We start from the raw sequence: 15805 nt of genomic DNA on the forward strand, positions 1-15805 counted from the left end.
AATTAAAGCGATTCCGAAATGCACGCTGTGTTGCAATAACCGAACATCCGCTTGAAAAGTAAACCTCAACGGCAAAGGCACGCTCCTCACTATTCCAACACATGATGGCGACTGAACCGTGCCGGGACAAAACTTTACAGTATCCCCTCTTGAACGAGATCACTAGCGCTCCGCTATGCGCATTTTAAAAAAGGAAGTTGTGCTGCCGCACCCTGTATATCTGGCTCATTTCGACTTTTATTCTTTGGATCGCCGTAGCGCACGGATTCCTCGAGCGCTAGATGTTGCTGCAGAACATACCAGATATGTTTCTGTCGAATACGGTTTTCTCTAAATCCAGGAATGCAATGTAGAGGGGGCGATGCTTTTCAGGATGTTTCTCCATTATACACATGACGTGCAGTAGTTCCGCAGTTCTGAACAAGCCCGGCTTAATTTGCCTTACTTCTCGCCAATCAGACCGAGGGGTGGTCAACCTAAGGGTTGGCTGAAGGCAGACAGATGCAGATAGGTGGCAAATTCTACAAAGACATTTCCAGACATAAACCGTAAGATTGACAGCATCAGAGCTATATGTTAAGCCTTTAGCACTTATCCTGTGACTAAAGTTACAACTGGGACTATTTGGGCGTTTCATTAGTAGTAAATTTTCGCCGCTTTGAAAGTTAAAAGTGAAGTTCTCGTAGAAGTTTGAAAAACTTCTTTTGAAGAGCAACAGGGTCCCATATTCCCTGTCGATCACACCAAAAGCGTGTGAAAATATCTTCCATCGTTTTTACTATTGGGGTATGTATAGTGGCGGGTATGGGATAGCAGTCGTAATTACCGTTGAACAAAGTTATTGAAATAAAGTTCCAAATTCTCGTTTCAACGCGGAATATTCAGCTACTGTCTTCTTACCTTACTTTGGTTGTTCAACCCAATGAATTTAATTTAATAATATTATCTATTATCAAACAATGTTTGCATCACCCGATTTCTACTGAATTTTCCACGTTTGTTGTTCGAACAAAGTGTTTCGGTGTTTTCTAGATACTTTCGGCTGAATCTCATAGAAGGGTACCCTTAAAACAATACTTTCTTATCGTGTAAGCAATTTCAAAGAGAAGTTCTAACATTTCAACTGCAGTAAATAAAAACATTTGAGGGGAAATTACTACTATGCGTCAAAATTTCTTATATTTCTACAATAAATAAAGGACGCTCAATGAACAGGCTCCGTTCTCTGAAAGCGTAGAGAGCGGGTATATGACTTCGCTACTATTGGTATTAAGAGAGGAGTTAAAAAAAATAGAAGGAACTTTTACATGATTTTCCTTTTGCGTATTTTTTTATTTTTTGTTGGCAATCTTAGGCAAGTCTTGTATTTAAAAGAATGATTTACGCACTTTCTTATGTGCTAGGTGAAATTTGTACCTTGCAGGATGTCAATTTCTACCCCTTTCGATCGTTCTATGACGTAAATTTCAGTTATTAGTGAATTTCCCTTGAAGTTTTTATGACATTCAAAATGTGCAACTGCCCGGAAGAACCAAAGTCCGATATTATAAAGAAATGTGCTGGAAAATTTTCCAAAAAGAAAACCCCAAGTCGGGAACGCGACTTGGAAATTGCAAAATCGATTTTGCAACGAAGAAGCAACTATTCCGGAGATAATGTGTAAGTGTAAAATGAATAGAATACGGGGTTGAGTGAAGGCTAACATTGCTTTTAGTTTTGACCATTTATGCGACTTGATAAAAAGAATTATTGATGAAGATCCTCCGAGCGTGGTTGATTGTTTTGAAGATTATAGTAGAATTGTTCGTGAGGAGAAGTTTCATATGCTGGAGAATAATTTCGTCAATTCGTACAAGGATCCCCATTCTTTGCAATATGCAGTCAATATTATGAAATCATTTCAGGTAATTGTTGAGAAAAAAATGATTTAATTATAATAAATGCCAATAGATGGCTTTAAATAATATCTCATTATCCTTGAGTGGACCTTTAATCGATGCCAAGTTACTACAACTATAATATGAGATTCCCCACAGACCATGATGCAACTTTCAGGAAATTTGTTTCTAGAAGCCATAGTGCTTGGATGCAACTCCCCCATTCACTCTTCGGCGAACGTACGGCACTCTATCGAACTTATTTAGGTTATTTTTTATTTATCCGTAAATATTACTCTCCCCAATACGTCTGAGTTTAAGAGTGATATTATTTTGCAAATTCTAACCGAACAGTACGCATTTTAGCGGTTTGCGACCTTTGTTTCATGGGCGCCTCGCTTGGAGACCTATTTCTTCTAAGCGTCTGCGTGCTATTCTCGACTTGGTATCTATCGGGTGACACTGCGAAAGTTCACTGATTATTTGGTTGGATGTAAGAAATCGGTTTTTAAACAAATTTTCTTTAAAACTCGATCGTCTCGTACCGTCGTTTTTCAGTTCGCTTTTCCACTTCCAGAAGCTCTCTCTAAAGATTTAATGTCTTTTTAGGTGCGCAAAGCCTCAAAACAGCCACATGACTACATCCTTCTTCCGTTTGGATCGCAATCAGTGACAGGTTCAATAACGAGACTTCTAAGCGCAGCAATAATCTTAAAAATATTGCGAAAAACCCCAAGCCGCAATGTTTGAGTATTCTGGAAGCCAGTTCGTTACAGGGTTCTATTGTAACATTTATCTGGCCACCACTGCATGCACATACATATCAAAGACATACGAGTAAATATTGTGTTCACCCAAAATAAACAAACATTGCCTATAGTCCAGCCATTAAAACTTTCAAGCTCCGAATTCTTTCAGTCCGATTGACATGACATTTTGGGTGGGGGCAGAGGGTGGCATAAGAAACAAAAGTTATATAGCATCGATATGCGCCTCTCCGGAGGGGTGTTGCTATGTGTCTTGATAGACATCATGAGTCTAGTGTTCACTAACGTTCTAGCTAGCGAGGACTAATGATTTTCGCGTCCATAACCGAAGCCGTGTTACTACCCCTTCTTTCGCCAATATAATCTCCAGCTGTTCAAATTTTTCAAAAAGCAAAACCTCCTTGCAGCGTAGTCACTTCAGCGTCACATATATAATGTCACTTCACCTGTCGAATCTGTCAACACATGATTATCAAGATTTGTATGAGGTTCTCTTTTTTACTCCTTCGATTCGTGGATGGTCTGCGAGACAAGATCTTGGCCTATGTACTTCACAGGTCTTTTATGTTTGGTTTCTTTCCTCATTTTCCCACTTTTGTTAATGCATTTTCAATTCGGGACACTGGCCACTTCTGGCATAGTATTTGCTAGAAAGGCCTTCCTTTCCATCGCACAGCATGCATGCTGTCTAATGTGAACTTTTCTTATTTCTAGGAGCTTGTCAGATAACTCTGATAGTCGCTGTCCGCAAACCACTATATGATTTTCTGAAATTGATTATAAACGCCTGTTATAGGTAATGCAGTTTGAATTACTGAGACATTGCATGTTTTTTTGTTTCAGCCTGTACCGCCGATTTTCGCGCAAGTAAGGGTTTCACTTAACTGCAAAACCCCTCAAGGACCTTATAAACTTTAACTTGAGATTTCCTTTGATGTCCTTCCGGATCTTAGTGATACTTTCCCTCGCCTATTTCATGCCGGAATACATCGTTCGCAGTTAAGGTGACAATAATCTGAAGGAGAAATTTGTCTTTTCCTTCTTTTCAACCTTGATCCATCCCCTCTGTTTTTGGTTTGGATGTCGGTTCGCTTAGTGGTAATTGCGCCTTTCACATTATTTTTCCACCTTCTGAGGTTTTAGTCCCCTCCCCTAGAGTAGGCGATATACATTATATTATTTTTGGGCACCCACTGGTTGCCTGTCCTTTTGTCTCGTTCCGCTTGTTTTCCCATGCATTCGTAGGTATTTTTTTTTGGAGTAGGGTAGGTGAATGCGTTTACGCACAGTGTTGGACTTCCGCAACAGCACGCTGGCGGACTACCAACTAAACACCTCCCGTTTGACACATTTGGGCTAGCCCTCCCGTTCTCCCGGCTTTGGGAGCCTTCAAGTCAGGGAATTCCTTTCACCAACGGGAAGGGAGGGGAGGAAGGGAGTTGTTTTTAGTTCAGGGAACCCCTTACCGTCCGATATCTCCGCCGGTCGAGTTCAATGATCTTCGCAATAAGAAGAGCCCGAACATAATGCGCAATACGATTCCAGCTGCCAGCGCTCTTCAGCATCTCTCTGACTATGTTGTCTGGAGAGAGCTCCCCTGTGTCGGCATAAAGCTGCTGGCGAAGGCCGTCCCACCTCTCGCAAGAGAAAAAGATGTGTTCAGTGTCGTCCGCCACTCCATTGCAGAACACACAGTCAGGAGATCGCGCCTTCCTAATCCTGTGCAGGTAAGACTGAAAACCTCCATGCCCACTTAGAAGTTGGGTAAGGAAGTAATCAATCTTACCGTGCGTTCTGTTCAACCACGGGTCTAATTTGTCGATGAGCCGCGCAGTCCACCTGCCCTTTGGCTCATTTTGTCGAAAAAGTTGCCAATCGGTAAGGGTCCGTTGACGTTTTTCACGGGCAACCACCTCTCTTAAGTTTTCGCCCTTACGGCGGTAGAATCTCTTTACCATAGGCTTATTCGTTCTTCTTTGTTCCAAATTAATTTTTTGTTCTGGATGTCCTTCCGTAGCCTTTTTAAGGTTTTTTTTTTTGTAAAACAAAATCTTATTAAAATCGGTTTACTGTCTGTTCGTCCGTTTGTCGGTCACACGCACTTTTCTTAGAAACGGTTGTACCAAATGACCCCAAATTTGGTGGGGAGGTGGGACCTATGAACACCCAAACGTACACTGAGTTACATCGTTCTATGTGGAACTTAAGGGGGTCTTCATGTAGTCATGTTGGGCATCAATTATTACTTTCCAATGCTACAATCTCAGTTCTGACATTTAATGCACAAGAAGAAGAGGGGGGCTGGAAATGGTTGTTTTTTTTCGCGGACCCTACTACCGAAAAATCTGAAAAAAAAACATCAAGCTACCAGTATATCGTGCCTAGGATTCGAAATACCTGTTCAAATAAAGTAGTAAGTGGTAGATTACTATAACTTTTAGTAACTGACTGTAAAGCCTCCCTTAAGTTCATACTAGAATCATAAAATTGAAGTAATATAGGCTATGATATAAAGCATAATCCTACCAGGTCTAGTGATCGGACTATTACTAATAAAATTAGTAGTAGAGATCAAAGTTATCGCTCAGCGAAAATTCGGACACTTTGAATGTCAGTATCGTGGTAAGGTAAATATTCTGACATAATATATGCAGTAATATTCGTGCTAGGTACAAATGGGACAAATCTCCACTCAAATATTTGTAAATAAGAAATACACAAAACCATTCACACCGGAATTACGTACGAGTGAGATCGCCGTGCACCAGAATATTCTTACGTAAGAATAAAAAAAAACCCAGAACTTCTCATGCTTGAAGCGTCGAACTTCTAGTTTTTGACTTGTTTGCCTTGCTAACAATCTGGACTGTGGCAGATTTTTGGCAATAAAAGTAAATTTAATATTTTCATTCTTCCTATACATATGATGTATTGGGGTTTTGAATTATGAGAAAAAATTTTTAATTAATGTCAAAGTGCTAAAAAAAGCGAGTTGCTGGCTGAATCACATTTCCATTTGCAGTAATATGAAAGCAAAAATTCAAACATTTTCTTATTCTGATACCTACTTCTATCGTACGAACCATGATTATAATTTTCCTTATTAAATATTAAAATGGCGGAGAAGTAATGGAAAATCTTCAAAATTTGTATTTACTTTTCATAGAAAATCCTGAATAAAAATCAGAAATTATTAATGAAAATATATAACGTGGTTCGAACCGGATCTACTGATTGGTTGAATACTGTATAAAACTAGTTCAAAAAATGTGGTGCAAAAAGACGCATGTCCTTTTATTTGTTGTAGCTTGGGAAATATTTTGAATTTCGGCCTCAAATTTATTCCGAACATATCCATACATACTGCTTTCAAAATATATATGTATAAAAAAAAATCGATTTCTGGAGTTCGTTACACCAGGTCTAGGACATTTTTGTTACTGACATGAAAAAGACCGAAGTACTGACGAACTGTTGGCTCTTCAGTTCTGGCTAAATGTTTATTAGCGGAATACTCAAATTCTTCCACTATTATCCTGGTCCCTAAGTCTTTATACAGATCAACGTTCCGGAAATACCAAGAAGCATCCAATATATATCTCAGAATTTAAGACTGACTGTTGGATGACAACCAGCGAATAGTCATTTGATTTTATTAATAAGACCTGCTTGCGAAGCCTTGTCGAATTCTTGGGCTACATCTTGGAGTTCTACTTCCTTCGAGAGCATTTTTTATTTCTGATGCAAGCCGGTGGACTTGTTCTATTGTATTGTGTTGTTTCCTAAATCCAAGTTGCTGATTGGGTATTATGTTGCTGTCTGCTAGGTTTGGTAATAGCTTCTGAAGTTTGTTGAATACTTCCGATATTGTAGCTTATTGGTCGGTACGATTTGATTTGAGTGGCATCCTTTCCAGGTTTTGGAATCATTGTTAGAATTGCATTCTTCAAACAATTTGGAAAATATCCGATTCTGAAGATTGCATTGAAAATATAACAAAGAAATTTGAGGGTTTTTACTGGCACCTGTTTCAACATTAAAGAAGTAACTCAATCATACCCTGGACCCTTTCTAGGATTGACTATTTCTTTAATGATGCTTTCAACATTTTTCAGGGATATCTGGGCTGTTCAAATGCCATTTGGAGAGCAAATGGTAGAAATACTTCTTCCAAGTGGGCTGCCAGTTCCGTGGTAATGTCCTTACTTTTAGCCCAATTTCCTGCAGTAGTTCTTACCAGAGACTCTCTGATTGTTGGCCTATTAATATTTTTGGCAGATTTCTACAACCAATAGTCCCTGGATTCAGAAGCAGACAGCCCACCCAGGAATCATTGAATATCAGACTCCTGATCCTCTATAAGCTGTTTTGTGGTTTCATTGAGTCTGCTTCTTGTTTAAGGAGACCTATGCTACGGAGTTGCCATTTCCTTCATGCTCTCCTTTCATCCTGCAAAAGCTTTAAAAATGTAGTCGAATAGATTTCTTTGAATTCGGCTTCCCGTATAACATTGCTAAAATACTCAAGGACTTCATTGATGTCAGATTTGCTCCTTAATCGAACGTCCAGGGGAACACTATGTATTGTTGATTTCCTTTTTGAATGTTCGCAAATTTGTGGATTTTTTCGTCAGCCCAGGTTGAGAATTATTGTACTTTGGCTTATTTTGTGGTGATTACAGAAGAGTGGTGTGACGATAGCTTGTAATTCCTTTTGAAAGCCAAAGTCAATTAGGTCTTCAGTTTTATTGATATCAATCGACCGGTAAGTAGGCAGATCTGCTGATATGTGGTCAAGTTTGGTGCCTGAGACGTCCTCAAACAGTTCTTTACCTTCAGGTGATACTAACCTTGAACCCCAGTGACTACGCTTTGCGTTGAAATCTCCAGCGGCAATCAATTTGTACTTTTGAGCCTAAAAGTACTTAGGAAGCTGCTCCTGAGTTATTTTATATCGCATGGGGTAAATAAACTGATGATATGGCAAGTTTTCCTGACTACATCTATAGGCATAGTGAGGTTGCTTGAATGAAATCCTTATTGGTTACTTTCAGTGGATAGTGTTTGAACTGACGTTTAATCAAAATCGTTAACTCGCCTTTGGCTTTCTCTCCAGGGAGTTTAGCATCATAAAAAATGTAACCGGGAACATTGAACTTGTTATTTTTTTCTGGGACATGAGTTTCCGATACAATAGAACCAATTTCATGAGTTTTCAAGACGAGGATAACTTCAGCGTTGGACAGGACCATCGCGTTTATGTGATCCTTCCTCTTTTTCTTGTGCATGAGGTAACGAAGATTGTATATCGAGCCAACTTCCATTTATCCCAATTTGCGGGCCTCTAAATTTAACTCAACTTTGAATAATGGTTGCGGTATTCTGTTTCAGTTCATTATCACACTGACTGATTGCACTGCATGGCCTATTTCAGTAAGTTCCTTTTCAAGGTTTTGTTTGTAAAACAAAACCTTATTAAAATCGGTTTACTGTCTGTCTGTCTGTCCGTCTGTCTGTCTGTCTGTCCGTCACACGCATTTTTCTCGAAGACGGTTGTAGCGATTGGCACCAAATTTGGTAGAAAGGTGGGAACTGTGAATGCTCACGCATATAGTGAGTTACATCCTTTTACAACGAATTTAAGGGGGGTCCCCATACATGCAAAGGGAGGGTGTAAATTTTTTTTCATCAAATATAGTCATTTGGGATATCAAATTAAAGGTCTCGATTAGTACTTTTCGAAGCCAGTCTTAGTTTTGACATTTTTTGAAAAGGTGGGGGTGCGGGGGGTTGAAAGTGGTCATTTTTTTTAACGAACCCATTCTCAGAAACTACTTAACCGAAAAATCTAAATCTGAAAAAATCAGGGGGCTGTCACTATATGGTGCCTAGGCTCCAAAATACCCTCCATACCGATACCTGTTCAAATAAAGTTAATAATAGTACATTACTATAATTTTTAGTGATTGACAGGAAAACCCCCCTTAAGTTCACGCTAGAATCACAAAATTTTGCAACAATATAGGCTAGAGAGCATAGAGCATAGAGCATGATCCTGCCAAATTTGATGAAAATCGCACTATTACCAACAAAGTAATACAAGGTTAAAGCTGTCGCTTCTCTGCAAATTCGAGACTATGAATGTCAATATCACTTGAAAGTGGCTATTTTCACATAATATATGCATATTTTACGTGCTACATGCTAATGGGACACCCAAATCTCTTTATAAAAGAAATATACAAAACCTTTCATACCTGAAGCGTCTAGCTTCCGGTTTCCCGACTTGTTTATTTCATTGGGATCAACTCCCGGTTCAATGCCCTTGGTGGAAACACACAGGCCTTTGCTGATCTTAAGCTGGTATGTATTATCGTTTTTTCCGTAGTGAAGTCCTTGGTCACCTTTTTAAAACCGCCCTCAGAGTAGATTTGTATTTCCGTCTCGTTGATCTCTCCCTTTTTGATGGGAACAATGTGAAAATTGTTTCTCCCAGAAGTTGTCTACCAAACTTTTGCTTCTCTCCTGACGACAGTAAATCGGAGGGGGTTAAGTTTAATGGTTCTTGGTCCTTTATCAGCTTCTGGGGACAGAAGTTGCATTCTACTTTACTGAATGTACTATCCTCCACCGTGGGCTTCGAAACTTTGTTAGTATTGCTGTTTCTCGACGATTTTGACTGCGATCGATTCTGCTCTTTCAAAATGTGCTTGAAAATAAAATTGACGTTCCCGTCATATGCGATTATTAGAAAGATCTCAACAGTGGTGTTTTTGTATCAGACAGAAGGGGCAAAGCTGCAATGTGGACCTGCAGAAAGCGAGTAATCGAAAACATGATGAAAAGCGCAGAAGACGGGTTCACATGAGCTAAGGTAGGCGACATTCACATATTCAGTTGCTATGCTACGCCAATCCTCACGCTAAATGAATTCGAATTAATGGTCCAAAAATTAATATCCGAAGCAAACCACCACAATCTAATAACAATAGCTGGCGGTTTTAAAGTTTGGGTCAAAGATTAAGATAGTCGCGAAGTAAACGCTAGAAGCTCAAAATTGCTCACTGCGTTTTCACGACTGAATTCCGCTCTGCCAAATACCGCCAGCGTCAATACTCTCTGAGGGGGAATATGGGATTAGCGATTGACCTTAAGTTTAGCGACACAAACGATATTAAAGATTCTCTAACGACAGGTAAACGAGGAATAGGAGCTATCATTTCTAAGTGGAGAGAAGGGAGAGAAGAGAGAGAGAAGGGAGCAAAACATATCAAAACAACTGCAGTAGGGAGTTGGATATCCAAGAAACTCGATAAGTAAATGTTCGATGAAATTTTTGAGAAACGCAGAAAGAAAAGTGACACAGCTTGAAAGAAAGGATTTTTCGGGAAAAGGGGGCTTTAGGCGATCTTTCATCCTAGAAGCCTATATATCATCTACAATATGCTTGTACCGATCCCCTAGATAGACAATTTGTATTCCAAAAGACGAGACCTACTATCAATGCGATCAGTACGTTGACGAAAATTGCAAAGAAAGTAATGGAGGTCAATAAATCTTGCACGGCAGTAATTTTCGATGTGAGAGCTGCTGCAACATAATTGCCGCTTTAGCGATGTTAGACGCACCTACACACCTGGCGTGCATAGCCATAAAATTTCTCCAGGAAAGGCTATTATTTTACGAACCGGACGATGGACCTAAGTTGTATCGAATAACCTGTGGGGTTCTACAAGGATCGATCCTCGGTCTTCTCCTGTGGATAATAATGGACGACAGATTTTTGAGGTTGGAGGTATCCGAAGGGGTGGCCGTTACTAGCTTTACAGATGTCACCCGAGGGACTATCATGGCGCAACATATTAAGCAGCTGGAGGGAGGTGGAGGCGAAGGACAAGGATGTGGTTTTGGAGAGTAAACCCTCCACATAACCGTACGCTTCTACTTTGCCTCACTTTCAAGTTATTATTCTGTGGAAAAATTCATCCTGCGTGGACTTAATGTTCAAAATTTCTAGGCTATTGTCTAAGGTTGGCCAGGAGTTGAATGTTCTTTGCTTTAGTCTCATTTTTTTCTATTTTTTTTTTTAATTTTGAAGAGAAGTTATTGCTGTTAGGAAAAAAGGAAACTGACATGCGCTGTGAATTAAACTCAGTACTATCTGCCCACCGGATGGCAACGCTTCCACGAAGCTGGACAAGATTTCTGCTTGTTATTCTGTCTGTTCTTTACGGAATCTTTCGCAGAATCACCGTCGGGCTATGCAATAAAAGTAACCAGTGTTTCGTTACATTTATTGCATAGCCTGACAATTAAAAAAAATCAATTCGGAGCTTATCACCTCCAGTGTTAATCACTTTGATGTGCATAGAAGGTCTCGCCAAGTGAAGGTATTCTATTAATCCATTTGACTTATGTACTTAACATAGTATGTATGAAACGCTGGCTTGGGAGCTATCAGGTTTTCTTTTTTCCTTCATAACCGCTCCTAAGAACGAATCGCCTACAGCCCAAGTTATGGATGTAATACTCCTTTAGGGACAAAATCAACATTGAATACTTTAGCCATATATTTTTATCAGTTCATGCAAACTCGGTGCTACAATTTCCTAATATTTGTAGATCTCGTTGTATCCAGAAATAGTACCTATTGGTGAAGAAGAGGAACAAAAGCCAGAGGAAGTTGATGAACCAGTCTATACTCCAACAACAAGAGATGTTATGCATTTGCAGTTTTATTGGTCACTGTGTGGATTTGGTGTTAGCGAAGAAGGCTTTCTACTGTCACACTCCATTGAAAAGTTTGAAAAGCATCCAGCAATTAGCAGTTGTCGATTCTGGGGTAAAATGTTCGGCTTGAAAGCAAACTACTATATTTTGGAAGCAGAATTTACACAAGAAGAAATTGCTAAACGGGTGCAACAAATGAAATATGATATGATGGAGAAAGCTCGTATTGACAGAGAAGAAGATGGTTTAAAACAAAGGTCAGAAATTCCACGTCCGGATCTGTTTCCGGGTATGAAATGGAAAGGATATCCTGAAGCAGATATAGCAAAAATGAATATCAAACAGCCCCCGTTACCCAAAAATGACTACAAAAGACCATTAGATATTCCACCGGAAATTATTGGGAAAGGATTAAATCGGTATGCCTATTTTGTCTGTACAGATCCATTAGAAGAATGGATAGAACTTCCAATAGTTACTCCAAAGCAAATTGGTGTTTCACGAAATATCAAAAAGTTTTTAACTGGTAATTTGGAAGCTCCGGTTGTCAGCTATCCTCTTTTTCCCGGAAAAGAGAAACATTATCTTCGAGCGATTATCGCACGTATCTCTGCCGGGACTCATATTTCACCAGTTGGCTTTATGAAAATTGGCAAAGAAAGAAGTCCAGATATCGAGGGGGAAGAGGAGGAGGAAGAAGAAGAGGAAGCCGAGGAAGAGGAAGAAGGAGGCTCATCTAAGATAAGTATGGTTTTTCAAAACTTTGACATTTCTATTCTCGTTGAAGAAGTAGTTTAAAGTTTTAGACCATCTAAACATATTCGTAATCCAATTTTTTTGCAAAGTCGACACTTTTTAAAACTGATATACAGCTTGACTTGAAGTAAGAGACTCTTTTATTTCTAGATAATGATAAACCAATAATTGAAAACAAGAAATATAAGCCACTTCCTGTCCGCAACCTACTGGATATGCAAAGTTGGCAGCACACTCGCCCAGCTATCCTGACTCAAGGCCGCGTTGCAGTATATGATGAGAAGAAATATCGTAAGGAGTTCGGCTTAGATGGTGGAGAGAATGAGGAAGATGAGGAAGAAGAAGAGGAAGTCGAAGAGGAAGAAGATGAAGATGAAGAAGGAAAGAAACCGAAGCTCTTAACAGAAAAAGCGCTGGCTCTTTTTACTGCCATAAATGAAGATACGCTAGATTTCAATATACCCTCTTGGAGTCTGCGTAAGTCAAACTGTCACAATACAAAGAATATGGTAGTTATTGCAAAATCGAACGTCTGGCCCGGAGCATTTTCATTTGCAATGGAAAATGTAGTCGATAATTTATACATCGGTTGGGGTAACAAATACGAAGTACGAAATATGTCACCTCCACCTCTTCCCGATATTCAAGAAGAATATAGCATTGGCCCAGAAATACTAGAAATTCTTGATCCTTCAGCGAAGGACGAAGAAGATTGGCGTATCGCACACCTAAAAATTAAATCTGAGCATCATGGTGAAGAAATCGGTAGAGAGGAGGACCTGGATGAAGAAGGAGAAGAAGAGGAGGATGAGGAAGATTAGTTGGAATGATTAATTTAAGATAATTTATTCTAAATGAAATTAAATTGTTGAAACTGCGCTCTTATTCCCAACCTTTATTTTTTGTGTACTATTGAAAGAAACTTGTAGGTGTGGTTTGAAGTAAAATTTTATCTTAAAAATTCCTGTCTTTGTTTCATGAATAAAAAAAGAAGGAAATTTTATTTAGATTTGCTAAGCTTCTCATACTTTTTAAATAAATAAATCCTCCTCCTCTATTATAATTCCAAGTATCAATTCAAGTAGTTTATGATCTAGCAATATTTGTTTGCACCTGAAATCAACATTTAAGTAAAAGTCCACCAAAATCCCCTATTTTTTCCAGTGGTATTTTAGTTTAGCCGTTCAAGGCACCAAGAAACTTCTCATGTTATTTTTAGTTTTATTTGACCAACCTCTAGTGTCCGCTAGCATATATTCTCAACAATGTAATAATCATTATAATCCATCCATTATCTATGGCACAACAACTTCAACTTCATGCTTTGACTAATAGTAACGATTTTCTCGTCTCGATCCTGCGACTCTGCTTTCCCAGTATCGAATTAGCAGTTCTTCTCTCTATTTTTTGGGTGGACATTTCTGCACACTAAATATTGGTATTCGGATAGCTCAGTGGTTAGAGCACAAGGCTGCCGTACGGAAGGTCGCGATTCAAATCTAACTGGTGGAAGTGGGATCCGTATCGTGATTTGACGTCGGAATACCAGACGACTCAACTGTGAATGAGTACCTGAGTCAAATCAGTGTAATAATCTCGGGCGAGCGCAACGCTGACCACATTGCCTCCTATGGGGTACTCTAATCCTACAGTGTACCGTTACGGTCTTGAATGAAATGTTCTAAGTCACTTCAAGGCTCTGATAGAATATGGATTGTTGCGCCAACGATTGTTTATCACAATCTCGGCAGATGCCGCATTTTACCTAATACTAGCACTAAGTGCCACGCATTTAGGCTTGGAAGATCCTACCTACCTAAAAATTGGTGGTGGCCGGTGGTAGGTTAATGGGAGAATCCGTCGAGAACTCCCCGCAATATCGAGCACGTATGCAGAATGGTGTACTTCTGCATGGTTTGAACCAGACTGTGCGAAAGTCCCAGGACATCAAAGGAAGCCGTGAGGGATTTAGGTACAATACCTATAGCTGACAATATTATGGGAACTACAACCACCCGCTCGACATGCCAAATTCCTTTGATTTCCCGAGCCAGTGACTCATAGTTCATCTTCTTCCCCACGTATTTCCGTTCGATGTTGCTGTTATTGGGGATAGCAACATCAATAATACACGCGGAGCGACCCATCTTGTCAACTAACAGTACGTCAGGCTTGTTATGTGCAGTATGGCCATCAGTCAGAACTTCCCGATCCCAATACATGCTGTAAGCAGAACTATCAAGTATTGCTTGCGGGTCATATTGGTAAACTGGACATGTTCCCCCCGTGATCAGCATATGCTTGCATGCAAGGTTTTGATGGATAACCTTACATACAGCATCATGTCTGGTAATGTATTGCAACGGTGCAATAACAGTACAGCCAGAAATAAGATGGTCCAACGTCTCTAACGCCGAACCACACATTCTGCACTGGTTGTTCTCCGCCGGCCCTTTCATGATGAGCTCCTTATAAGCTCGAGTGGCGACCACGCCGTCCTGAATGGCACACATGAACCCCTCCGTCTCTGCAAAAAGCTCGCCGGCACACAGCCATCTGTTCGGCAAATGCAAATCGACAAATGGCTGCCAAAGACAACTCACGTGTTTACCGTGCATTGCCTTCGACTTCCATTCATCGATCCGCTCTTGGTCCGACTTCACCCCACTCAGAGGATTGAAAGATCGATCCTTCAAGTTAAGTGGAGTCAGTCCACAGTCTGCCTTATAGACAGCCGCATACAAGGGACTCGTCTGCTTTTTACTGTACAATTAAGCGCGCAGCGAGTCGACCACGCCCCTACCTCCGATGTCACGAGGCAGGTTCATCCGCTCCATGGCAGAGTTTGGATGATGCATTCGGAATTTGGACATAGTTGTCCGTATCCGCCGCTGAACGTTTTCAAGATCGGTTTTCGCCCACGGCAATATTCCGAATGCATAAGCCAGTGAAGGAATAGCGAATACATTCAACGCGCTTATTTTATTCTTCTCCGAGAGATGCGATTTGCATCCCTCAGATCGCCAATTCCAGCATGGGTTCCTTGCAGAATTCCTATGTACTTGTACAAGTTCGTCTCGGTCATAACTTCGATGTGGAGGTCACCAATACCATGTCCGGCATGCGGCTCGTGATGACCTTTGCGGATGGCTTGGATTCGACACTTGTCTAATCCAAACTCCATCCGAATATCACGGCTGAACATTTCTATTATTCGCAACAGACTTCTAAGATAGTTGTCAGTACCAGCATACAGCTTGATGTCATCTAAGTACCTCAAGTGTGTCAGTTCGCACTTAGCACCTAGGCCATACTTTATTGCAAAACCATGCCCTCTAGCTTCATTCAGTAACCATGAAAGAGGGTTCAGTGCCATACAAAACCAAAGGGGACTCAACGAATCCCCCTGTAAGATGCCCCTCCGTATATGGATGGGCATTATTATTATTAAATATTGGTACCCTCACTTTAAAGAGGTCGAAAATGGATAAATTCACAAGAGTCCTTCGGAAGGGTGCATTGATATTTACACTCTACGAGAAGCTCGTTGGCGGGGTGCTAAAATCTGCGACATAGACCGTGGGTTGAGTGGTGGCGATTTGAGTATATCACTTATGCACGTGAATGCTGACCGTTTTGAACGTCGAAGAAAAGCGGGATCACGGCATATGCAACC

The 15805-nt window shown here is 40.3% G+C and overlaps 1 protein-coding gene across 1 annotated transcript; it reads left to right on the forward strand.

Annotated features, from left to right (window-relative positions):
• Positions 1 to 1355: 1355 nt before the first annotated feature.
• LOC119651600 (radial spoke head protein 4 homolog A) lies at positions 1356 to 13193 on the forward strand. The gene is made up of 4 exons (XM_038055249.1): positions 1356 to 1659; positions 1715 to 1904; positions 11266 to 12118; positions 12280 to 13193. Exons 1-4 carry the CDS (start codon positions 1499 to 1501, stop codon positions 12948 to 12950), a joined length of 1875 nt encoding a protein of 624 aa, XP_037911177.1. The 5' UTR covers positions 1356 to 1498; the 3' UTR covers positions 12951 to 13193.
• The last annotated feature ends 2612 nt before the right edge of the window (positions 13194 to 15805 follow it).

This window comes from Hermetia illucens, chromosome 3 (assembly GCF_905115235.1).
Source record: "Hermetia illucens chromosome 3, iHerIll2.2.curated.20191125, whole genome shotgun sequence".
NCBI classification, from domain to species: Eukaryota; Metazoa; Arthropoda; class Insecta; order Diptera; family Stratiomyidae; genus Hermetia; species Hermetia illucens.

Excerpts from the sequence above, each read along its gene's own strand:
- LOC119651600 (XM_038055249.1), top strand. The coding sequence starts at position 1,499 with ATGACATTCAAAATGTGCAACTGCCCGGAAGAACCAAAGTCCGATATT. Across the intron at positions 1,660-1,714 it reads AACTATTCCGGAGATAATGT|TTTTGACCATTTATGCGACT; the intron begins GTAAGTGTAAAA and ends CATTGCTTTTAG. Across the intron at positions 12,119-12,279 it reads AGGAGGCTCATCTAAGATAA|ATAATGATAAACCAATAATT; the intron begins GTATGGTTTTTC and ends TTTTATTTCTAG.